The sequence below is a fragment of the Trichomycterus rosablanca genome, chromosome 17, assembly GCF_030014385.1.
Source record: "Trichomycterus rosablanca isolate fTriRos1 chromosome 17, fTriRos1.hap1, whole genome shotgun sequence".
Taxonomy (NCBI): domain Eukaryota; kingdom Metazoa; phylum Chordata; class Actinopteri; order Siluriformes; family Trichomycteridae; genus Trichomycterus; species Trichomycterus rosablanca.
This window is the reverse complement of record NC_086004.1, coordinates 22,522,167-22,549,538: the sequence shown is the minus strand read 5'-3', so window position 1 is coordinate 22,549,538 and position 27,372 is coordinate 22,522,167. Positions and strand designations below refer to the sequence as shown.

Here is a 27,372-nt window from a genome sequence, read left to right as displayed (position 1 = left end):
ATACTTTGACTATACAGTGTTCAAATCTTAATTTAAGAAATCTGGACTACAAATCTATTCATGATCTCTTGATGCTTGAACATACCAAACTGTTTAAAAGGTTCAGTAGATGCATGTGTGATGCATCTGAGTTCCTGCCTCCCAGTTCTGATGTAAATTAAACCCATTGTTAATTGAAGCAGAGCTCTCCAGTCCCGAAAACCCACGCCAGGGTTCAATCTTGTTTCACCTTATGTTTCAAATCCTGAACTGGCAGCAGTAAAGACAAAAGTTTTATCTATTGATTCTGTTTTATGATAAATGAATCAATAACCTAATCCTAGAGTCATTTCCTGCTTCATCTAGCAAGTATTTTACTTACAGTTCCAGTGAGGGGGTTGTATGTGCATGCTCAAATAATTGGCAGGCTGAGAGGATTACAGTTCTAGTTCTAGGACTAGATCCCTACTGGATCCTAAAATGTGGCAATATTACCCAGTCCTATTGTGTACAGAGTGGAAATGTGTTATTTTTAACACTTTTTACTGAAATAGCAGTGACACATTCAACACTACCCCCCCCCCCCCCCCCCCCCCCCCCCCCAAAATTGACAGCCATATGATCCTCATTTCCAGAATGACCCTGAGCATGCCTGAGCATGCAGCTGTTTGTCTGGGAGAAGAGTGGGCTGAGATGCTGAGTGCACCCATGAGCAGAGTTATGTAATATTCATGCCATAACTTTCATCCAATAACCCTGAATGTGTCTCTGCAGAAATGAGCTGCACTAAGGTGCCATAGTAATGCCAAAAAGATCAACAACATTATTTGTTTGTAGAAACAGTGCAGTGCTTTTTAATCCCAGAATTAATGGTTGTAGACTCCTAAAAGTGAAGGTTTATTGCTTAATTCAACTTGGCACTGGTAGCTCTTGAATTAAACGTAAAGACTATATATAATATATACTCTATACAATATTATTCATACATAAATTGTTACTATTTCATTTTCAATTAGAATATATCTTATTCTGCGTATTCCAGCTTGTTTGGAAGTTGCAGTTAGAGTATGGCCCATGGACCCGAGAGGGTTGGCTGCATGGCAGAGCCGGGATTCAAACACAACCATCTGACTGATAGTCTTCTACTTCTACCCACTATCCGTGTACCACTGTACCAATGTCGAATTAATTTATATATAAATGTATGCCTTAAATTAGAAGCTACCAGAACACAGTTGACACTGTCCACAGTCAAGCAAGCATTATGTTGCCATGGGCCTTGTAATTTGCAACACACTTAAGTTAAGAATAAAGGTGCCAATTTTCAAACTGCGGCTTCTTTCTCATGCCGTAACTACTAGCTACGCCATCATGCCATACTGCAAAGTTTTCACAAATCACTGGGCGCAGTGCAGGATGCCAGGGTGTGCTCTCCTTATGCCTGTGTGGGTGGATTGGCTGCTTCACACTGCCACTTGGTGTAGGTCAGTAAATGTGTTAGGATGTAGTGCCATGAGATGGATTGGCACCCTGTCAGGGCTATATTGCTGCCTTGCACCCAGTGTTAATTTACATTTGGCATTTTGCAGACACTTTTATCCAAAGCGACTTAGAATTGTGATTGTATACAATGCAAGCAATTGAGGATTAAGGGCCCATCAGTGGCAACCAGGCAGATGTGTGGCTTGAACCAGAAACCTTCCGATTACTAGCCCTGTACCTTAACTGTTTAGCTACTGGACCTATGGTAAAGTAGCTAAGGGTGAAGTTGTTGATGAGAATGAATACATTGATTAAAATAATAAATATTTGCCCTTCAGTCCTTGAGGTTTTTAATTTTTGTAGGATCAAACATGTTGCAGCAGCTGAGTATATTCAGCTGCACCATTTTGAGCTGCATCCTGTCATGTCCTGCCGACCAAGGCCAGAGTAAAAAGTGCTGAGTGGGCACAGCCGAGCCAGTCGGGGGTTGTTTTATGCACCAGGATCTGCAAACACAAGCTCAGCTTATTTAACGTGATGCTGATTGTTAACACCCGATTACAGTCCAGACAAACAGCCATTGCCAGGAGCAGAGATTGCTGGCACTGGTGTTTACAAGTGGAAGAGAGCTGAAATAAATAACCACGAGACTCCCATCTGTTTTAGAAAATCAGGGTATTGATCTGAATGCATGTGTATGTCCACGACATGCCGGAAATAGCAGCGTTGTAGCTAATTTCTTTCTAGACTTATTCACCTCTGCCTCATGTTTGTACAAGTGGTGTATGCTAGTGGTTATCTTAAAAGGCTGAGGGAGTGTGTGTGTGTGGGGGGGGGATTAGGATAGGAAACACATGTCTGACTGTGGGGTGTTGTAGGCACGGGCAGAATCCACACATTCTTTCTGTCCCTCGTGGCAGGCCTCCTCGTCTTTCAAACGCTCGCACTGGGTTCTTTTTACATTGCGCTGTTCGTTATAGCAGCTCTGCAGGATTTTTGAAAATAGAGTCAGCTCTAGAATTTGCTGCACCTGTGGAAAGATTCTAAAAAAGGGTTCTAAAAATGTGTTTTGTTACTTAGCGCAGTTGACACATGAAGAGAACATGAAGGACATTTAAACTTTAGCTTTAGTAAATACGTTCCAAGAAAGTTCAAACATTGCTAGTTACTGATACCTATGCACTATGGCAAGGAATACATAGAACAATATCAAATAGAGGATATTTAATTGCTAAATCATAAATATATAAATAAATAAATCCGCTAGCACACCAGCGCTTGGATTCTGAAATGGCTAAATCTGAAATTTAAATCAGTAAATTTCTGTTGAGTGGTTCTACATTGCATATGTGCTAATACGTATACTTCCTCTATACCAGTGATTCTCAATCAGGGGGCCGTGGCTCACTAAGGGGCCTCAGTGTACCTAGAGGGGGGTCCCATTGCATTTGATTGCAAAGAGTAAAAAATAATCACACGTAGTGGGACTGGAAAATCAGTAGACTGTTAGCCTAAGATCTTGTGATGTCATAAATCTATAGCCTACTTTGGGTCTTTGAGAATGGATACATATTTGATTTGCCCTCCTCAGAAATTCAAAGATTAACGAATGAAGACTAGAAATGATTCTGATTCGATTGTAGATGCACATCCTGCTAAAGCAGACCCAGAAATAAACCCACTGCATAAACCAAGATCAGAAAATACCAAGATATTGACCTTCAACATGGATCCATCAAACTTCCCATGTACAAGAACACAATATCTTTTGTCATTCTTGCTGAATGTGTAAGAATAATATCATAACCTGTGTCATGGGGGCCCCATGTGCAAGAATAATATCATTACCTGTGTCAAGGGGGCCCCAGAATTTTTTTTCACAGTGGGGCCTAAAAGAAAAAAAGGTTGAGAACTGCTGCTCTATACTGCTAATATACAGGAAGAAAGCAGTATACAGTATAGACTGATGTAAGAGGCAGCATGAATTCCTAAAAATAAAACTGTCAGGAAGATTGTAAAGGTACCTGCCATTGTGTAAACTGAGAAAAACTGGAGTGAAAAGGAAGGAGCTGAACTCCCTTCCAGTTTCTCACTAAGTTTAATGAAAATTCACCAAAAAGCCGGACGCTGAAACGAAAACACAGCAGATTGCCTCAGAGAGGGAAACAGGCCTCCTTCTCACTTTGTCGTCCCATTCAGAGATTCTAATTTGCTCTCTCTCTCTCTCTCTCTCTCTCTCTCTCTCTCGGCAGGATGTCTGAGGCGTTGTCACAGCAGGAGAGGCTCCAGGCAATAGCAGTAAGTGACACTGGTTATTTCACATGGTTTTTGATAGATGTTGGACTTGCTGTGGTCGCAAATTGTGAAACATACATTGACCCAACTGATTTCTGTGTTGATGGGAAGTCAATAGATGAGCCAACCCAACAAAAACTAAAAATGTTGACCAGAGATAAAGGTACCTAAGCAATATATTATATTTTATTCCAGCAGCCATCAGGGCTTACAATTATAATATGTAATATGTCACTGACATGTCTATGGTGCAATACAAAAAAGTGCAATATGTAATATATTACAATAAGTGCAATATTCAATATATTCTTTACATGTTTAAATTATATTTTATGATAATATATGTACAACACTTAAAGGTTCTTAAAGGTAATATTATTTTGAGTAAATAACTACACACTATTAGTGCAATTTTTTCACTTGGCTGTATTTTTTTCATACTGCTGTAACAAGTTAATTTCCCCAAGGGGATCAATAATGTCTTATCTTATCTTATCTTATTGCTTAGGTTCCTTCAACTCTGATGATTCTTTTAGTGGTTAAACAGTCTTTTGATAAGACAAAGTAATATTCAAAAAAAGCTCTGTCTGTCTGTTTTTCTTTCCTTAAAACACCATTTGGTGAAATAATTAATGGAAAAATACCATTCTGTATATAGGAGAGGAAAAACAAGGCAAAGAAATTAGAATGTCTTAGAAAGTATAGATGTAATAGTTTATGTAGATATGTACACTATGTACGTACAGTATATAAGCATATGTATGTATATAATTTGTATGTGCTGTAAATATTTGTGAATTTAAGTGGATATTTAAGTGCTTTCATACTTTAATTCACGTAAAGACATTGCACTACTAAGAAATAATTACAATATATTAATATCAGAGATTTAAAAAGAGAGAAACAAACTTGGATATATTGGTTAACAAAGCAATAGAGCAAATTTGCTTCATCTCCTTCTTCCTGGGTATTGTAATATGGGTAAAACAATAATGTAACCATCATGACTAATGCTACTTTTTTGTCAATATTTTTGACTGCATCCATTTGACTAAGCCACAAACATTACAAGCGGTAAATCAATCGAATATATTCACAAATCAATAAATATTTACAAAACTACTTCAAGCCCTAAGATAATCTGGACAAATATTGTTAGTAAGTACAAAGTATGGCCAGCCTTAATCAGAGAACCACCAAAAATTGGTCTGTCATGAATTTAAAGTCATTAGAAAAGAACATTCTAAAAAGCCCACAGTCCCTGAAAAAGATGAGCATCTAAGAGATGAATTTAAAATTAGACCTAATGGATTTTATTGATATTTTAAAAGCTGTTTGGGTGTGCCTGGATGGGCCTTGATTGCATTATAATGTTATCTTAAAAAGCAATGGAAAATAATTCTTGCTTGAAGAAATTTGCCACAGATTCAATTTTCAATTTGAATTAGATCTAGATAGCATGGTTTGGGTTGTGTGTACGATATTATGTACCTCAAGTGAATTTCTGTCATGTTTTCTGCTCTCAGGAGAAGAGGAAGAAACAAACAGAGATAGAGAACAAAAGACGGCAGCTGGAGGATGACCGCAGACAACTGCAGCACCTCAAGGTAAGACATCAATCATAACCAGATAAACTGAATGCAGAGGAACTGAGGCTTGAATAACAGAACAGTAAACGGCTGTAAATTAACAATAAGAATATTTTAATCTTATTATTTCTAATCTAATTATGTTGTTTTTATATGGATGTCCATGTATACAAGCACGTGAATGCAAACGCTTTCAGATACACAGGATGTTCTGTTCCAAAATGTTTCATGCTGCAATTAATAATGCAAAGCAAGATACTTTATACTTGTGTTGATTGTTTTAGACTAACGAAGCATTGTGCAGCATCAGTTCACCTAACATTTTGAACTTTTTAGAATTCTCAGCATTGCACAAGCTACTTGAAAAAGCTACATCTATTTTACACAACGATCACGCTATCAGATGACAAGTACGTGACACCTTAAATGTCTGTGCTGGACGTGTAGAGAGCCGGTGCTGTTTATTATGTCGGACACTCACACCATACAGAGCCAATCACCGGCATTTCACACTGAACTGCATCATGCCTCATTTTTATGCATTGCTTTGACTCTATGCCACTTGAATCACTATTACCTGAATCAAGGGTGCAATCACAATCTAGAGTAGGGGGACATATCACCTCCAATAATTAGATAAGCTCAAAATGCCCTTCCCCCAATATAATGTAAAAATTAAAAAAATATCCACATATGAGCTTTGTGTAGTGTTAGAAATCATCAGTTCCCATCAGTTGTTGATATGACAGAAACGGCAGAATGGCAGATCCCCCCTCCTTCCTGGTTGATTTGGTCCCCCTCCAATGGTCCCCCACTCGAAGCCCGGTCATGTAGTTAGATATTAATGTAAGGTTACTAAGAAATGTAGTTAACTATGATTAATTTTTTCATAAAACAATGAGTCAGCAATAAAATTATGGCTATTTTTTCCTCTCACTGTATTTTGTTGTCTGGATTGTAATATTGAGCAGAATTAAGTTCACCTTATTGGTTCTGCCCTCCACAACAGTCACAGTTTCTTATGTCGCCCCTTGGAAAATGTCATTGCCCACCTCTGGTATAGAACCATATAGAACCATTCAACAAGGAGCAGTAAAGCAGTAAAGATCATGAAGGTCTTCACTGGTTGGGCCTAAAAATAGTTGGAGGAACGTAAACAAACCAACCCAGCTCTGGGTTTTTCATTTACATTTACGGCACATAGCAGACGCCTTTATCCAAAGCGACTTACATTACAGTTACATTATACAGTCTGAGCAATTGAGGGTTAAGGGCCTTGCTCAAGGGCCCAACAGCAGCAACCTGGCATTGGTGGGGCTTAAACCAGCAACCTTCTGATCACTGGACCAGTACCTTAACCACTAGGTTACAGCTGCCGGGTATTGTTTTTACTGTCTTCTGATACACTTGCTTTGATTTCAGATGTTGTTTTACTATTTTCACCAGTTAAGCATTGATGTGTTGGTGCACATTTAAGGTAACTGAAACATTCAAGCAAAAACACAGACAGTTTATAAAGCTAAAAGTTTAAAATAAAAATCATCACAAAGTTTGTTTACGAAGCAAATCTATTTTTGTGCAAATGTTTTAAGACAGATTTTTAGTTTGTTGTGTCTAGAATATAGAAATCCAGACTCGTTGGATCGACTCCCAGCCACAAGCAAACACATGCACACTGCAAACCAAACTGGGTTTTGCAACTTGATGAACAGAAATATAGAAATCATGCCAGTTACAAAGATAAATAATGCCAGTTTAAAATTATACTTGATTAGCAAAAGAATTGTACTGCCCAGTTTTTGCTTGTAGTTGTTTATTTCTGAGGGCCTTGTTGTTTCAAGCCTGCCAACCAGTGCCAGTAAATTCTTGGCAACAATGCACCATACTACATTACACTAAACTGGTCTTAACAGTTTTAAAGGTGTTGTGACAGATTCTGGCATCTTTATGTAAAAATGTCCTTGAGGTACTAGCTCAGCCAAGGACACTCATCTGTCAGACACAGAAAAATAAAGAGTCACTTTGGGGATCGTGGGTGGGGGGTGGTAGGACATCCTGTGTTGTTTGAATCAGGGGGACAATGCTTCCTCTTGCTAAGTAGGTCTTAGTGACAGTGTAGTGTTCGAACATTCATAGCACTTGAACGGTTGCATAATGCTGGTATGATGGTAGATAAATGATTAGCGAGGTAAAATGCTTGTTCCTGATCAAAATTTAAAGAGCAACTTTTGCACAAGGTCCAAAAACTCTCCATTAGCAGTTTCCATGGAGCGAACATTCACAGTCAGCAAAATGCAGTGAAAGAAAAGAGAGGGAGGGAGGATGGGAGGGAGGGATGTGAACACTAAGTGAATTGTGGGCATCAAGCTCTTGGAGAGAAGACTGACTGAAGTAAATCATATGACACACTACAAATATGTAGGACACCTTTTTCTTAATAGAGTGTGATTCTGATTTTACGCTCGCCCTTTGCTAGCAGTTGCTACTGTGGAAATAAAAAAATACAATGCAGTTTCCATACTACAAATTAGTCATTTTTGATGTTGTGGTATCATGGGATGCTATTTATCCAGGTTTTTTTCCAATAGTGCCCTACTAGAACTAGGGCTGTCGCGCTAACCGCAATTTTGAAATATCGCGGTATAGACCAGCCAACCGCAGGGCATGCCAAGCAACCGCAACACCGCGGTGTTCACGTTTTTTGTTTCTTTCTTCTCTTTTTTTTTATTGTTGCAGGGTCCATCTTGTTTTATACGCTTACATTCGGGCGTAATAAATGTTAAATAAATTCATAATGAAAATGAGCTAAGAGCGACATTTTCCCGCAACCTGTTCGCATGCGTTGCTGCTGAGTGTCAGGCTTTGTGTTTTAAAATGTAAACAATCGCAACAGGAATTATAGGCAAGTTTATTAATGATTAAATTGAGTTCACACTCAATACTTGTAATTTAGACTATATTCAAACAGCCTTGGTGTACTAAAACACTTAATGATGGTTAATATGGCATTGCAGCCTGCAAATATTCTCTTGCTGGCTTGCTGGAATGATTTAAATGTATTTTTTTGTTGAATAAAAATGTATTGAAACGAATAATAACTTGAAATGTAGTATATATTGTTATGTTAATTATACCTACTAAATAGATAGTTTGTCGCATTGTAAAGTTGCATGCAGGTACAGTACACGTGTATTAGTGTAACGAGCCCCATCAGAGAGAGTTTTAGTGCCGAGGGGAACATCGCTACCCCACTCAGATCCTCTCTAAACCACATCAGATGAACGTGTTGGTTCTTCTAGCGCGCATGATAACGCAGGTTTAAACTCTTACAGACTTTATTCTTTATTCTATTTTTTTTTTTACCATATTTTAATTGGATGTGCATTTAAAATATTTAGCCTAAACACTTTTTTTTCGTTTCACAGTGTATATCTAGCCTAGGCTAGAAGCTTAATTTAAACCTTTTTTAATAGAGAAAAGACGCGCATCCCTGCTCTAACAATAAACACGCATTTCATTGGTCTTAAAGCTGTCTCATCTTTGTCATTATAAAGCAATAATATACCGAATCATAGCCTAACAATAAAGCTTGTTTATATAGCTCTAAAATCCAGATTAATTAAGTAATTAAAAAAATAAAAATTAAAAATTAAAAAATGGCGATATTACCGCATACCGCGATATTGAGACAGGTTGAATATCGCAAGGGGAAATTCTTTCACCGCGACAGCCCTAACTAGAACTGCACTTTTCTACTGAAACAGACAAGTCGGCCACATATGCTTATAAATAGGCCTGAATATTGCAGTAGTGTTCACAAATGTTTCTCTTTAGTAGGGATGTAACGATGCACCACAAGACAGTTAAAAATCGGTGCACATGTGCCACGATTCGAATCGGTTATTCATTTAAGATGGATCGATATTCACTTTAAACAGCAGAGGGATCTGGCGCTATTCACCTCACCTGGTTGACAGCGCTTCACAAAGTTGCCAGCCAAATTCATTCATGTGAGGATACTTTCTTTATTTGTATTATTCATTTATTTATATAATGTGGGATTTGTTTTTTTACACAATAAGCATTATTTGGCATAGTTTGTACCTACCTCAGAAATAAAAGGGCATTCATTATTTAGATAAATAAAAGATAAGCACAAATACAGTATTTTATTTTATTTTTTTAAGAGAAATATTAAAAGGAAACTTTGTCATAATTTGTCTTCAATTTCATTTTGTTTAAAAAAGTCGTATCATGAACCCAGTATTGTGAATCGTATCACATCGTGGGTAGAGTGTATCATTACATCCCTACTCTTTAGTGGATGGAGTGGCTAAAGTGGTGTAAAGCACATTATCAATGGACCATGGAGTGGAAATGTAATTCTCTGAAATTCACACTGGTTTGTAACAAGTGAAATTAGGCAACAATAGCTAGGCAGATCTGATAAATCCAGGCAGCCAGCAGCTAACTTGAGGTAATAACTAACTAACTGAATAATTTTAGCATAGCCAAGTAGTCTTCCGCTGCTGGGGATCCCGATTGCATTCAAAGAGGGTATATTTGTCTGCTCCACGCCCCCTTCCGATGTATGCGCAGTTCTATACCCCTTCTTTTTCGCCTGTGCAGTAGTGGATGAGCCTCATGCGCGAAAAAGAAAAGGTTGAGAACTGAGTAGGTGTCGGAAGGGGCACGGAGCAGGCAAATATACCTCGGTCTGCTAACCAGGGTCCTTACACAGCGTTTAAAGACCCCATCCAGCAGACCTGGTGGACAATTGTAGATGGCGTTCAGCTGACCGGTAGGAGAGCTGAGATTTGAACTAGGGAGATTCGAAAATCACTGCCAATGTGAACATTTTTTATAAAAAAAATATATTGTTGAACAAAATTAAAGGAACACAAGATGATAGAGATAATAATTCTGAAATATTGTGGTATGCTGTAATTTTTTATGCACAACTGGAACACTAAGTGGTGCAGAGCCATGGAGTATTGAGCTTTTCAGTTGCAGTTACAATTTATGTGTTTTGGCTCCATGGCTTCTGTTTTGAAATTCAAGTTGATGAACCCATCCTGATTAAAGGAAAGTCAAAGCTCTGGACGCTAATTAAGCTAATTGCCTTGCTTTGGTTTTATTGGTGTATGTGCTGTTGTATACAGGTTTGTAATCTCAGCAATGTTTTCGGTCGTATCTGAAAAGTTTTTTATGGTCTATTTCATCCTTTTTGGAACAATGATCAGACACAGGATGCATGCTGGGAGAGCTTTGTCTTCTATTTTAGCCCTCATTGTATCAGTGCAGAGGATGTGTGTCTGTGTACGTGGGTGCTTGTGTGTACTCCGACAGAAGCTCCTACGGGAGGAATAAATGAACTGTGTTGTATATTATGCAACACCATGGACCCAGAGTCTTCAATTCTTCATGTCATGATAATATATTTTTTGGAACCAGGGACGTGTGGCTTACAGAGCAATATAAATTAAAGACAGGACTGCAGAATTATTAAATCAAAATATTCTGTGTCGAAGTTAGATGTTTTACTGCCCATTTGATGGGAAGCAGATGCACATCTACAAAATCTTGATCAGGAACAGCTGGAGAGGCCCTGACCAGCAGTCCATTGTGTATTATGCCAAGAAGGCTGCAGGGGCTGAACTATGGCCAAAAAATACAACTCAGTTTGATAGGACGCTCCGTTGTGGTCTACATTCATTGCTGCCAATTGTCTTATGTGACAGCTTTATTATTCCATGTCTGATTTCTCAATCCATGTCCGATTCCTCAAGAAAACACACATTAACCTGTCTGCTTTCATTACTCAAAATGTGATTTGATCCTTATCTAAGTTCTAATAATGGACAAACATTCTACCTTAACAAATAATGCAACCAATCCAGGCTAAGTATCTTTTCCAAAAGTGGTAAAATGGGGTAGGGTTTTGGATGCTGCAATACCAAACTCAACTAGTAGGAGTGGGGCTGATACATAGGGCAAAGCATAACTCTTCATATGGTATAGATCTATGAGAATCAACTGCTGACTGGTTTAAAGAACTGGCCAGTGACTGCACACATCAAGAAGGGATCGTTGCAAGTCTGCAGCCCTCCTGGTACAGCATTGGATTATATTCATATAGGACCCCAACTGAACACAATCATAGGTTGAATAAAAGGTGAACAGCTACGTATGTTGTATTGATATTTATATGTATGTGTGTATATATATATATATATATATATGTTCCTGTTGAACAACAGTACTGAATGGGCAAATAGTAGGTGGAATGGGCTAGATAATAATTAACAACTAAATATTAATGCATGTGGTCATGGAATAGTATATCCAACAAGCACATGGTCAGGTGTCTACATAATTTTGCTCTTACACTACCAGGCACAGTTTCATTGCAGTGTTCTGAAAAAGTTTAGTATTACTTACAGGTTTACTGGAATCGAAATAAAAAGTCAGGCACTGACCAGGCCTGTCCACTGCACTGCATTATTTTCAACAGGATGACCATTTCCTGTCTGTCTTTTACACCTTCTCAGCTACATTTAAATCCACAGTAGCTCAGATGTCTGCTAATTGACAGGGAAACAGACACATTGTGCTTCCTTTAGCTGCTGTCTATTGTTTTGCTGATACATTCTAATTACGATGTTGTGATGTATTGTGATGTATAGCAGGGGTTTAACAGCTGATCCTGGATAATTTTTTGGAGCCAACAGATTCAGACTGCCCCACCCAGTGTCCAATACGAACCTCTCAGAGGATTATTACTCTTATATCTCAGAGTTCAGCGAACTAGGGCTCAGCTGGCATCAGCACCACTTAATGGCTTTTCTTTATAGCAGGTTGATGTATTAGCTGCCCTTAGTGCTCTCCAAGCTAACTGACTAGCAGCTATTGCTTTTGCACTCAATCCTTGCAGAGAGACAACAAATGTGAGGGAGCATGGACATAAATTCATACAAAAATACAAATACCTCCTAAACACAGGTGCATAGATTACACATCTAAGTGGTTATCCTGCACAATTATTTACTTCATGATTGTGGTAACTAGCATTTCAAGGTATGTTTAATGAAGATGCATTGCACATTTTATCTCTGTGAGAAATGTGAAAAGTAGCCAGTTATGTTGAGAATAAATGCATTTATTTTGTGCACTTTGGGTTCTCAAGTGGAGCAGTGGTAAAATACTCGAGCCCTCTATCACTAGGATCAGGGGTCTAAACCTCAGTGGTTCCACTGGCCGGTCGTGAGTCTACATAGACACGATTGGCATTGTCTAAGGATTGCAGTCGAACAGCCTAGCCATTTAGAGGTGCACCTGTCACTGTTTTAGAAAATTTTGCCTGATATTACTGTATAAAAAGGAAAATTACACTTCGGCATGTTCAACAGACATCTTTCGTTTAAGCCAGTAGACTAGAATCATGTACGCTGGGCCACCATGTGCTGCAATAATAGCCAAAAGTTCTCAAAGATGGTGTAAATACAAAAGTGTACAGTAAATATTGGTGTAAAATACAGAAGTGCAGGGCAAAATTTCATGTGCCACATAACCTACAGACCACATTTTTGGAACCTAGGATTTAAGCCATGAATTACTCATTTCTAAGGTAAACCTGGGTAGTTTTAGGTTGGTGCACCATTTTAATGGACAAATTGATGATAAAATTATAGTTATAAAATTAAAGCAAATTTAGGGTTGGCTTGCAATGGGTGGCTGCACAGATTTCTTCTTGTCTCACCTGTAGCAGACCAGCCCCATCAGATTGTTGTTGTCAATCCATCTTATTCTTGGTCTTCCTCGTCTTCTGAGCCTTTCCACAAGTCCTGTAATAACAAAGCATCCAATGTTGTCATGTGGGTGCCTCATCACATGCCCAAAGCAACTTAACTTGCAGGATTTAATGTGTTTTGGTAGCTCTGTTTCTGTTCTGGCCATCTTGTAAGATTGCTTAGTGATCATTATCTTCCTTCATGAGCTTTTTAGCAGCTTTCTGATGCTCTTGTTTCAAAAGCCTAACTGCAGCTTTCTTTATCTTTCTAGAATAAAAAGCTAGAATGAGTATTATAATATTGAATACTAAATAAGCTTAATCATAAAGTACTAAAGTTAAACGGTCTGTTTCTTTCCTCAGTCGAAGGCATTAAGAGAGAGATGGCTGCTGGATGGAACTCCATCTGCTGGCTCAGAGGAAGATGAAGCAAAGAGACAGCTTTACGAAGACGAAGCAAAAACTAAAGAACTGGAGGAGGCTATTCTCGGGTAACATCTACTAACACAGGAAACCCACTAGACCTAACAGCCAAAGGTTTAAAATCCTGGGTTAAAAGTATTTTTAAAGGCCTAACAATGGCGGCAACAGCAGGCTTTAACCTTTAACCTTTTAATCAATAGTAGCTTTACCTGCCAAGCCACCAACTGTCCCTAAACGTTATACTTGTAATTCAGTACCTTTACAAGCTCTGATTGTATTTAGTTAGACATTTAAATGTTAAATTTGGTTAATGCTTTTATCCAACGTGACTTACAATTGACATTGGATACAATTAAAGGAACTAAGGGTCAAGGGTCTTGCGTAAAAGCCCACCAGTGACAGCATGGTGGTATTAGTAACATTTGTAATATGGTAAATCATACGACATTCCTGACTGTTAACATTTTTTGGCCAGGAAAAATTTATTTATAAATGAAAGCTGGCAGCACCCATTAAGTGCACCTAGTGCTACCCAATCACTACAGTTATTATAACACCTCCATGCATCAAACCTTAAGATGAATCCATTCAAGCCGTTGCTTATTCAATTTGTTCATGATTTTTGAAAGAGTGGGCATCACTCTTCATTGCTCAGATTAAAAGAAAGAAAGCTTTGGCTCCAGGCTGGCATGCAAGTAAACGAGTTACATTAGAAAGCTGTTACATCTATTAAAAAGGTAGGGTGAACATAGAGCTTGACAAATACATCATACCAGCAAACTGCTTTCAAACGTGTCCCCCTTTATTCAGCATTTTTATTGTTTTTATGGATTGAATATCATTATTGTTAACCTATTATTGTTCTTTAATTATTGTAGGTTTATCAGGACCAAGAAATAGTAGCAGTGATGCTGTTGTACTCTTAAACCAATTGTATTGTTTTTTTTTTGGTACTAGACTGGAACAGGAACTGGAGGAGTTGGAGACAGGTGTGTCTGCAATATCTACCAAAGAAAACCTGTCAGACGTGGCAGAGCAAGTGGAAACCAAGATTTCAGACAAGCAGGTAAGTGTGAGTTCTTTACAGATTGGTCGCTTTGCTTTTTAACATGTTGGGCAGCATTAATTGTTGGACTTTTTTGGTTTTTATTTCTTTCATTCTTATTGGATGTCATTGAGATTGGATTTATTAAAAATGTTTTTAACCTGATGACATTTTGTATTAGTAACAATTTCAAAGTGACTTTCTCAACTTTTCATACAGGGTTCCAATGTTGGAATTATGACCTCTAATTGTGCTTTTGTTAACTAATCAACATCTACTTCCCCATTAGTACAAAACACATTGGTTACATATTAGCATGTGTTTTCTATGAAATTAAGCCTTTTCCTGTTTTGGAAGCAGAAATTCTAGGCATATTTGTTAACCATCTTCAATTAGAAGATTTCATGTTGATATGAGATAAGATATTCCATTTGATCATCTTTAATCTTCTTATTTTCACTTACACTCTTGTGCCTAAACACTAAATATGTAAACATGCTTTTTTTCCTAGTTCAGTTTGTAGTCAGTTCACACTCATTAGCTGAATCTCTCCTGTCACACAACATCTACCAGTCTACCCTAAGCTTCCTCTGTGACATGAAGTCAGCCACTCCATCTCTACTGTTTATATGGTATTGGAATGTGCCTGGAGAAGAAACTAAGTGCGATATTTTTAAATATAGGCACACATTTGCGTAAGTTCACTATCATTTTACCCAATCATTTTCTTTAGACTTCATATATGGATGTGGCATTGTTGAAGGCCAAACTTGTAATGATAGAGCAACTGTTTGGATAGTTGTATCACTCTGAAGCCAAACTGTAAACCTTTTAGACACTGTTATTCTCAGGAATCCACTCACTTTTATGTAAATTACATATATTTTATTCCAAACCTCCTTTATCACTACTAAAATAGAGACTCTGCAAGAACATGAAATGAAAGTTTGTATATTGGGCAGAAGTAGATGTTGTGTGGCCGAACAGTAGAGTGATGTTTCAAATCTTGCAGTGAAATAATACTTTTAACGTTTCCTATCTTACGGCAAGTTTCATTGGCCTGGATCGAAATGTTGCAATCTTTCGGCATGGCTGACCCATGGGTGGAACATATTTATCCACAGGCCACTGCTGCTGGTTAATACTGATGACGTCTACGGAAGCGTGTCCTCTCTATAGCTTTTTATAAAATAATATTTTTGTAATTTATTCGGATTTATGTGGACGGGTGTAACATTTTTATTAAGTGGATAAAGGTTGATGTGTTTTGAATCGAACTGAATCTAATTTAAATGCCTCACATTAAATGTCCCATGTTTAATAATTGTTAATATTTGTGGTGTTCTGTATGCTTTCCACATTGACCTCTAATCACATTTGCTGATTAATGTAATATTTCTCTCTCTCTCTCTTAAGGTCTCTCAGATTGTGGAAGACTCAGTGAAAGGTAACTCAAGCTCAATCCTTATTTTTTTAATCATACAGGCATGCTCATTAAGCCAGTAATACTTGGTTTATTACAAATGTATGTAAGTGGACTCTGTTTACTAAACATGTGCATGGCTCCCTTACTGGTGTCCGTCAGTAACTAATTACAAAAACAATGCCAAAGAACAGGTAATCACTGGTGTAACTGGTGCCACAATAAAATCGTATGTTTGAGTTTAGCTACATCTTGATATGAAAACTGTTACGTCAAAGGTGTAAAAAAAAAAAGTGGTCATGTACAGAACAACAGGCCGTGAGATGAACTTTGTCGCTTAACAGCCACTGTAGTTAATTCTTTTCTAAATTTACTAGTCAGTCAGCATTTTCACTAACTGATACACTGCCACTACATATGTGTAAAAACAATCCGGGAAAAGTTGGGACATTTTGTAAAATACAAAGAAATTACTTTTATTGTTTTGGCTGACCAACATGACTGCATATATAATATGCAAATATAAGCATTGTTTGAATACTGATGCCTGCAACACACTCAAAAATAGTTGGGACAGGGCAAAATAAGAGTAAAAAGTAATATTGTATGCTCACATTACAGTGATTTACAGGTGAGGCTATTATGATTGGGTATGAAAGGGGGATTCACCAAAGTCTTTTTTGTGTAAAGGTTTAGAGAATCCAGAGAAATCTCAGTCTTGGACGGGGTCAGAAACCATTGTTAAACATGCTTGACCGTTGAGCACTTAAAAGGCATTGCATGAGGAGTCATCATGCTAGAAATAAATATAGATAGTCACATGGGTTTGAAACTACAGTCCACTGCTGCATTAAGAACGGCCTTTTTTGTATGTAATGTATTAACTACACACTTAATTTATGTAATACTAAACATAAAGCAAATGCTACATTAAACATAAACACAAACGTGTTTTTAATGTTTCTGTTCCTGTTATACTTTTCAGATTTTTAAATGCACTATTTGCTATTCAACATGGCTTAGCTAAACAAGGTATAAGTAAAAATATATCTTTATTTAATGGTTGTGAGATTAAAGAATCAAGAAACAAATCAAGAAATTGTGAAACACAATAATCTCCTCAGTTTCTGTAGACCCTCAGTTAATGTAAAAAAAGCTTTAGCATTCCTATTTTTTTGTCTAGAAACCAGCATATGTTGCTTTAAAACATTTATATGTCATTTGGCATGAATTGTGCCCTCACATATTTGCTAATACAGACTAATTCTTTGACCTGGAAAACATAAAGTCCATTAGAAAACTCTAAAACTCTGATGAACTGTCAGACCACAGTGCTCATTTTAGCTTTGAATTAGTCTAGGTCAGGTATGCTAGATCCCAGAGAAAAAACGTCTACTGTGCATTCATTTGCATTTTTGTGGATGCAGAAACAGTGTTGTCTAATGAGTCAAAGGAGACAGGAATTGGAAAGTATTAGCTTCTTTGCATTTGGTGATTATTTTGATGATATTATGCACTGTAAAGGGGGAAGTATTGACAATTCTTGCAGCAGTCTTTTGCTGTTGGGCAAAACATTTTTAAACTCATAAAGCTGTAGCTGTTACATTAGTGTGTACATTAAAGAATATGCATTTACAAAAAACAGTGACGCGAGTAAGATAAACCTTACATAATCTTGTCTTTGCATTTCTTTCTGTGTAATGGCATTTTACACATCTTTTCTATAATCAGGATTTGTAATACTAACAAACTACCAAACATTTTGTGTAAGTTTTAATTTAAACGAACCCTAAATTGGTGTGTGATTGTCCCTGTTTTCTGGCAGTGCCAAATTCTACTTACAATTAGCAAGTGGCTGGGAGTTCATTTTAAGCCTTGTATGGCTAATAAATAAATATAAACTCTGTAAAGGTTGGACAGTAGAATTTCAGTACAGAGCTCTAGACAGATCATATTTGTCTGATTTCTCTATTTTAGGAGTAAACGATTCAGCATTGCAGCAGCTAAATATTAGTAACTAGACAACCACCTTATATTAGTTTAATCCAATCAAACATTAGATATCAATGCTTGAACAAATCTTTAAGGCCCAAGTTTGCCTTCTTCTGTCATCATGTTCCTGCAGCATCTGTTCTTCTGTCTTCTGTCTATCTTTCATCACACTGTCCTCCTTTCCTTCTCATATCCTTGTTTCATGACCGTTATTAGAGGTCAGAGAGATCAAAGTTCACGTCAGCCCTCATCTGGAGAAATCCAGAGGTGACTTTGACATGATGAGAGCAGGTGAGTGTATCACCACTGTAGCTCACGCAGAGATAGGATCTTAACGTATCCTTAAATAGTGTTTGTTTTATGTTTTATAATTATCTATGTACAGCACTTTGTCACAGCTGTTGTTGTTTTTAAAGTGCTCTTTAAATAAAGTTGAGTTGAGTTGAGTTAAACTGATGTAGAATATATTGTACTGTGTATTTAGTGCCCAATAAACTAATAAAAGTTGGTTTTGAGCATAGGTAGTCTTTATTATGTTGTATACATATTTATTGTTTATGTATTATTTACTATATACATTTATATTTAATTTTGGGGGAAGACATGATCTATCAATATTCCATGAATACCTGCAAGTAGTCCTTTTTCACAGTTAGTCCCAAGTTCAAGTTTAACATTCCAGTATCACTTGCATTGCCATTGCATTGTTTAAATGGTATGGCTGGTAACTAAAAGGTAGTGGGTTTGAATTCTGACTCCACAAGGCCCTTAACCTCTCGGCTCCAGGGGCGCCATACATTGGCTGACCCTGCGCTCTTACCCCTGCTTTCTAAGAATCTGGGACATCTGGAAAAAGAATTTCATTGTACTGTACTGTACACATGTATATGTATATATGACAAATATAGACATTCCATCTGTCCTGGAGTATTTTCATCTGATATCAAAAGTTTACATACAAAACAATTACATACAACTTTTACTCCAAATGTAAACATATAAAGTCTGAATTAGTCATTAGCCTTTAGCTGTTTTTAGAAGTTAAACATTGTTATTGGACACTTGATGTGTTTGATGTGTGATTTGTTTCAGAATGATTTTTTGGCAGTAGTTTTAGTGGGTTCAAGATGGTTTCAGTTAATGAGACCTCAGATTGTCCTCAATCAAACATTTAATTTAATGTATGACATGGTTGCCTGGAGAGAAGAAAGTAAATGGTAAAGGGCACTTAAGGGCAACTCAACTACCCTGAGAAAGTGAAGGACTTATTAGTACTTACAGCACTTATAGCCATGTCTGCCTGTCTCTAAGAGCCCTAATAAGAGATATATTCAATGCCTTGAGACTTTTAAGTAGCTGCAATTTATTTCCCAGACGTTTTCATTTATTTGAGTTGTGCTTAAGGGCAAAAAGGCAGCCTCAGCTCGTATTAGAAAATAATTAGAACTTTTTTTAGCATGGGACAACAATACATGTTGATGCGAGAGCTTTTGTAAATACATTACATGGCCAAAAGTATGTGGACACACATTTTGACTGATCCAGACTTTACCAAGATAGTTCTCCTCCTTCTAAAGATGAGCATAAGAATACAGCAGCCAATGAATCTTGATGATGCATTTTAATCCACAGTCTACCATTAGTAAATAGTATATATAATTAGTTGACAATTAAAGGTATAGTTACACACTATATAGTGCATGGATCACTCATGTGCTGGTTCAGCAATTTCTACCTAGAATTAACATAACTGGGGAAATTCACCCGCAGACTCATTGTTCTTAGTCATCTCATCTGGGGTTGTTTTGTGAGTAAGAGTCACAGCATTGTACAGGACAGTTCAGTTGTTTCAAATCAAACTTTGCAATATATTTTGTTTTGTGCAGGAATTCTTTACTAGAGACTCATCCCAAACCATAAAACAAACTACCATCATGTCATTCAGTTGGCATTATGCATTTGGCTAGGTGGCATTGTTCTGGAAATTTGATTCACCCATTAAACTCTAAGAGAGTGAGGGATGTGGTTCATAAAGATGGTCCTGACCATAATCATATTGAAGACTTTTGGGATAAATTGGAACATCAAATGCAAATGCCTTCAAATCTAACTGATGTTCTAAATGCTTTTTTTGACTGAATGGGCACACACTTCCACCGATACACTCCAAAATATTGTGGAAAGCACCTCCCAGAAGAGTACAGGCTGATAAAAAACACAAAACAGAGGGAGGGGAAACTCTATAATAACGGGCATGATGGTTATAATGTTGATAATGATGATGGTAATAATGATGATGTTGATGATGGTATTCAACAAGCTTATGGTCAGGGGTCATACGTTTGGCCATATAGTGAATGGCTTACTTGCTAAAATGTTCAAGCCATCAGTTATTGTCCTCTATTTGTTGTATAAAACTACTAATGATTCCATCTATAGTTTTTGTCTCAATGTGTCTGCATGCATGTCTGTGTCCTAAAATCTGTGCAACCGTCCTCCACCACACGTCAAGCCGAATTGCAGAGGTCTTATTTATTATGAAGGTTATTTTTAGATTAGATTCTGTCACTAAATTTAGGGTTGCCATGGCTCCTAAGGGTTGCCTTGGTGCTGCTGTTGTCATAGCAGCATACACTTGCTAAAAAATGCTTAACAAAAGAACATTAAAAAGCCTACTAAATAAAATCACACTTAATTACACTTTACACTGTATTTATCTGTAATGTACAAAACAAAATAATATCCAATATTAAGAGCTGTAAAAAAATTACTCAAAGGTCAGTGCATTTTCATATATATTCAGAGGTGCCCAGTAAGGGCTTTAGTTTAATGGTGGCAGGATAAAACTACAAGATTGCATGGCCGCATGCTTTTTAAAAGCACCTCCAGCTTAATACTGGGTGTGGCAGACCTAACCAAAGTCACTCAGTTGTATGGGTGTCCATAAATTTTTGTCCATGAATTTGTCATTGTGAATGAAAATGTTGTTTGACTCTAGAATTAAAACTGTTAATTGAGCAAGAAATAAAAGTAGAAAATAATATCAAAAACATTTTTATTTTTTGTACCAGTACTGACTATCTCTGGTGGTATGTTAGTATTGCGGGCCACCTTGAAATGTATTGTATGGGGCACTCGAGTGGAGCAGCGGTAAAACGTGACAAGTGACATTGCGAACTTGTGAGTTCGAAGCTCAGCACTGCTATTGGGTGGCAGGGAGGGCCGGAGTTCCGACCTATGCCGGCTGGTTGATGGTGCCTGCACAGAGACAGGGGATAAGGGAGATGGTGCATAACTCTCCATGCACAATACAGATCTCCAAATAAACCCACCTGATGCAGATGAACAGAAACTATTAGCTTCTGCAGAAATAGAAGTGAAATATGATAGGGGAATTGGATTTTACTAGATTGGAAGAAAAATGGGGGGAAATGCAATTAAAAACAAAATGTATTGTATGATAGAAGGCAAGACGTTGGACATGTCTGACAAACAATGTGCTTATGCATCAAGGTTAATTCATATATATCAAATAACTCTCATAAATATAAGTATTAAAGTATCAGCGTAGTTCATGAATTAATCACTATGACTGAATTTATTAATATGTCAGTGAGTACTTATGATTTTGCCAAAATAACCTTTCCTCTCGTTGACCACCCAGCCATGTACTCTGTTGAGATCACTGTCGAGAAGGACCTGACCACCGGCGAGACAAAAGTCTTGTCCACCAATACACTACTCCCAAAGAACCTCTCTTATCATGGGGTCAAAGTGTATGAAGATGCACAGAAAGGTGACTGGTGAAGGAACACATAGATAAAACTGGTTTAGATGTAAGGCTGCTTTACGAGAAGTGCACTTCTTCAAAGTTTTCATATAGATTAATTTCTGTCTTGATTATAAAGAAATAAAAATAAAATAAGAGTCATTTCTTAAGTGGATTCAAGGTTTAATTAAAAAAAGCGATTGTGCCGATAGAATGTACGAAATCTTGAAATCTAACTGACCCACCTAGCAGCTTCTCGTAAAGGTACTCTTAGCATGACTCAGCTAAAGCTAATTTTCAGTTAATTTCATCCTAATTTATCTAAATATTTGCACATTTGCAACTTAAACACAATCATTACTTTGTAAACTTGATGTTCACCTTCCCTGCCTGCTGCTTATTATTTAAGGCATCTGTAAGCTTCTTATTTACTACAAAAAGAATATTGACATCCTATATAAAAAACATTGTTCCTTCTGCAAACATGCTAATCCTGCAAGCTTGCTAATACTTCCTTGTTCTAACCTTTTGTGGGTCGTATTCAGAGATTTTTAATTTATTACACACCGGCGTAAGTCTATTTTTATAAAGATTATGCCTCCAAGGTTACCAATAAAGTTGTCAATTCAAAGTTTCTACCAAGCATCCTGAATATGGAGCTGGTTGTCTGCAAACTGTACTGAGGGGTGATGAAGCACCAAGACTAGTTTATTTATTAAAAAAATAGCTGAATGTGCAGACTTGAAATGTAAGGTGGGTTAACAAAACATTAGGAAGCTGTAGTGTCTGAAAACCTTTTTATCAGCTTCAAATTATTATTTTGTTTTTGTTTGCATCTTAAAACTTAATTCTGCTCAAAAGTGGAATAAAAAAAATAAGAAAAAATGGCAGCTAAATTGAAACCGTACATAAAAACACCTTTAAAAAAAGCCCCCTATGCACCCATTTGAAGTACATGCAATATCACACAAAATGATCTTAACTGCGTCCGAAATCGCATATTTCCATACTGAACAGTACGCGAAAGCAGTATGCAAGAGCGGGTAGTATGTCCGAATACATAGTATACATTAAACTGTATGCGAAAAGTACCCGGATGACCTGTATGCAAGGTCCACTAATCTATACCATAATTCAACTGGAGCTGCAAAGGCATTCGTAGCAAAGAAGAAAGATGGCGGAAAGAAAAAAAAATGTTATGATTAAGTTCAACCCTGAATAACATTATGAGTAACTTTGTCGAGATCAACAGAATTAATTTTGTCTGATTTTAAAATTGTTATAACTGTGGCGATGAGACGTCATGCATCACGTGACGTTGGTAAGATGGCGGACGTAGTACGTACGAGGTTGCATACTGAAAGAGCGTACTGCTTTACCGGCTGAGCAGTGCACACTGCCTCGATTCTAGTACGTACTGTTTAAGTATGCAATTTCGGACACAGCCCTTGAGTAAAAACAACACATTTTTTTTTTTTTTTTTAAGAAACAGAATGTAATTGTTGTAATTGATCGATCAGCCAATACATCAAATGGAATTGTTATGCTAATTTAGCTAGCCAAATACAGCTAGCCTTGTAAAATGTAATGTAAAAGTTCACATAATGGTTCAAAATAAACACAATTTAAATTTTGAATTGGCCTGGTCAAAGTCTTAACTTGAACCTTGCAGAGATGTTGTGACAAGACCTGAAATGAGCACTTTATGCCCAAAAACCAAGCAGTGTGGCTGATTTAAATCAGTTCTGGGGTTAAAATCGCCCCACAGTGGCGATTTTTTTTGACAAAATTTTTTTCAAAATCTGGGCAGTAATTCCTACTAATGCAACAAGTAAATATGTTAAGAGGGCAGCTAATTTTTGACACGGGTAAAATAGGTGTTGGACTTAAGTGTATGATTTTTAGTCAAAATAGGGTTTTACTCAAATTTGTGTGTAAATACTTAAGAACTTTTAATAGCAAATATAAAGCATTCAGAATTCCAGTATTATTTATTCAGCTCTGAATATGGCCCTGTTTGTCCCGCTAAGCCAGTTTTTTTGTACGCCAAGCCTAACAAATTCTCTGTTTCTAGCAGAACATGAACTTTACTTTCACATTTTCATCCTTACACTTGTGATTGTTGAATATTTTAGTTATTCACTTCACCGTAAGGCTGTAAATCTGTTACTTTTACACACAGCTGATGGTTCAAGCACTACACCAATATATCACTACAAACCTACAAATTTTAATGTTGCGATATTCTAAATCTGAAATGCATTGACAGCCTTACCGTGAGGGTACGAATAGTGTTTAACACAAGTATGTAACTGCCTTTCACTTTTTTTTTTAGTGGTGCATGAGGTGCGTGAGATAGATGGCGCAGTAACCAACGGCGTTCATCAGCTCAGCTCGTCCGAGGTAGAGGAGCTCATCCACAAGGCCGACGAAGCCTCCATGAGTGTTATCAGCAACACCTCGCCCAAACGAGCATTAGAGCAAGCCACGAATCCCCCAACCGGAGCAGAGCCGGCTGGAGTCACCCCTTCCCCTGCATCCATCAAGGAGATCACTGGGGTAGAGGCCAAACCGTCAGTGACCGCACCCCAGATGAATGTGAATGATGCCAGTGCGGAGAAACCAGTCACCATGGTGTTCATGGGCTACCAGGATGTAGAGGATGCTGATGAAACAAAGAAAGTTCTGGGGCTTGAAAGCACCACGATCAAAGCTGAGCTGGTGGTCATCGAGGACGGAGAAAACAAAACCAAGGCCCAGGAAGATCAGGCACCGCCTAACGGAGGCCCAGCTGAGCCAGCAGAAGCCCAGGATGAGAAAGCAGATAAAGAAGAGGCTGAACCTGAAGCTGCCGCCATTGAAGTTAAAAGCAAAGAGAAGCAGCCTTGTAAATGCTGTTCCATTATGTGAAAAATTCCCTTACACATGGGAACTTGGGACATTTGTTTCTTAATGGTGAACGGTGCATCGTGACACCGCATAAGGACAAAACAACACCAACACAAAAAGAGGAAACGTCTTGTATCTTTTGATAGAAAGCTATTTGTTTTCTTACTTCCTTTGTATCTGATTTCTTATTTACTTTATTTTTACTTTTTTTCTATTGTATTCTTTAGGCTATTATAGTTTAAGACAAAACAAGTGGCACATGATGCCCCCCCCCCCCTTTTTTTCCTTCTATTTTACATTTCAAATACACTTAGACTTTCATTGTCTGTATGAAAGACTGAGATATCTCTGTATCTGTATAATATATATGAATCATTTATTTTTAATATATATTTATTTTAGATTCTATTCCTTTAAGAGCTCCGTAATTTTTTTTTTTGCAGAAGCATGGTGTGTGAAGTGCAGCCTGATCTTGCTAATGCTAATCATAATGCAGTTCTTTTTTTATCCAAAAAAGAGCAGTTCATAGGAGGAGGGAAAGGGGGGGTTCTTAAAACATGGTGTATAGTTTTACACCTACGACTGATTAAGCTATTAGCATTTCCTGAATGAGAATTGAAAGTTAAGTTTAGCATAGCACATAGCGATGGGATGTCAATAGTGGAGAAGCGTACAAGTAAATCTCTCTGTCTGAGACTGAATACTGAACCGCTATTCAGTGCTTCTTATTTTCGACCACTCTTCCATCCACACAGTATCTCATGTCTGATACAGTATTTTCTCTCATTAGGATGAATTCATACTTTTCTGCCCATGTTTATTCATACGCCAGCAGAAAACCGGACTGGACAGAGCCCAGCATCACAATGAAAAACAGGTCTACCAAACAAGGGATTTGGCAAATCTGTGAAGGAGAAACCATGATTAATAGAAACACTCCCACCTGAAGCGAATTAACACTAACAAGTCACAGATGACTGTCAATTAAAAGAAACAGCAAACATCTGCGCCACCTGCCGGCCAAAAATGGCAACACAGAATGTTATCTCATTTGTTTAACTGAAATTTATTATTCATTTATTGTCTGTTTTACCACCACTTTGTCTTGGTCAGGGTCGCTGTGGGTCTGATTTATAGTGCAAAATGCAGAAAACACCCTAGACAGGTTGCCAGTTCATCACAGGGCACACACAATCACCTATTCTAACACTTAGGACAGTTTCTAGTAGCTTCAATTGACCTGACTGTATGTCTTTGGACTTCTAGGAGGAAACTAGAGCACCAAGAGGAAATCCACAAGGACACAGGGAGAACATGCAACCTCCACACAGAAAGATCCATAACCTATAAACTGCCACTTTTCTTCATATTAGCCCAATTTGAGGCTGTAATTTTTACACAAAGGTCAACATGCATTGTACATTTACTGTTGGTGATTATTTATTGTCCTTCTTGTGATATGTATGCAAAAAGTAGCCATCAGATGCTACTTTTATAAGACGTTTTTGCATTTAATTATCACATTTTTATTGTTGAATGAAGGACAATTAATAATAAACAGCAAGAAGGGTCGATATTCCGGCCAGACGATCAGGGGTCCTTTATGTGCCCTGCACTGGTTTCCTTCCACAAAACCAAATAGATGCAGTCAAGCAAATTGAAGCTACTAAAATTGCAATTGAGGCTATTAAAAATGATGCAATAATTGTCCTGCGATGGACTGGCAACCTGTCTGGGGTGTTTCCTGCCTTTCACCCAATGAATCAGACCCACAGCGACCCTGACCAGTAATGATAAAACAGACAATGAACAAATGTCTGGTGCAATCTGTCACTAAAGCATTGAAACTTCATGTCCCTCTTAAGAAATCTGCATCCAGATTCTGTGAAAGGTTTTACATTCACAGACTGACAGAAAACCAAATGCTTTAATGAATTAAATCATAAATCTAACATGTTTGGTTTGGATGGCTAATAATCTCCCTGCATACACATAATGTGAAAAGTTGTATATTTTTCAGTAATTAAACTGAGGTAGAGGACTGCCAGTCCAAGATGCCAACTTTACACTGCCTTTATTCTCCTCTCAGGCAGAGCCTTCTACAGGCTAATGGCTAGTTTGCTGGAGCTAAACCTATGCAAGAACAATAGCAAGTACACAAGATACATTAGCAAAGGCAATATCTTCCACTTTAATTATAATATGGTCATAGTTAGAAGGAAAAAACTTTAGCGTTTAGCATCCATGCGTTTGTACATGCTGTTTAAAACTATCTGGTGGGCCGCTCAGGTGGCGCAGCGGTAAAAGAGACGCGCTGCAACCAGGGCTGGATTCAGATACCTGGTATCGAATCCAGCTTTGCTTTGCCGGTTTGAAGCTGAGTGGCTATATGAGCAACGATTGGCCGGTTGCTCATGAGGGGGGTGGGACAAAGAACCGGATGTGGGTCTCTCTCTGTCAGAATGCGATTACGTTCTCTGCCGGCTGATTGGAGGCGCTTGCACAGGGATGGGAGAGGGTGCCCTTAGGGTGTGTCTCTCCGCATGCAACGCTAGGTGGCGCCAAACTCATCAATGTGTGGGTGGCAAAGATGCATCTGGCTGCTGGTCGTGTTACGGAGGGGATACGGGTTAGCTTCAATCACCTCCGTCAGGGCAGGGTTCGGCATAGACAGAGAGAAAGCATGATGCTAATTGA

At 37.8% G+C, this 27,372-nt stretch overlaps 1 protein-coding gene across 1 annotated transcript in view; it reads left to right on the top strand.

Moving 5' to 3' along the window:
- palm1a (paralemmin 1a) overlaps window positions 1-25,041 on the top strand; it is a 33,955-nt gene extending 8,914 nt beyond the window's left edge. Inside the window, exons 2-7 of the mRNA XM_063012639.1 lie at window positions 3,714-3,759; window positions 5,283-5,363; window positions 13,498-13,625; window positions 14,515-14,623; window positions 16,019-16,049; window positions 24,122-25,041. Of these exons, the coding sequence (XP_062868709.1) occupies window positions 3,715-3,759; window positions 5,283-5,363; window positions 13,498-13,625; window positions 14,515-14,623; window positions 16,019-16,049; window positions 24,122-24,696 (969 nt within the window). The 5' untranslated portion in view covers window position 3,714 and the 3' untranslated portion in view covers window positions 24,697-25,041. The remainder of the gene's footprint in view (window positions 1-3,713; window positions 3,760-5,282; window positions 5,364-13,497; window positions 13,626-14,514; window positions 14,624-16,018; window positions 16,050-24,121) is intronic.
- Window positions 25,042-27,372: the final 2,331 nt, after the last annotated feature.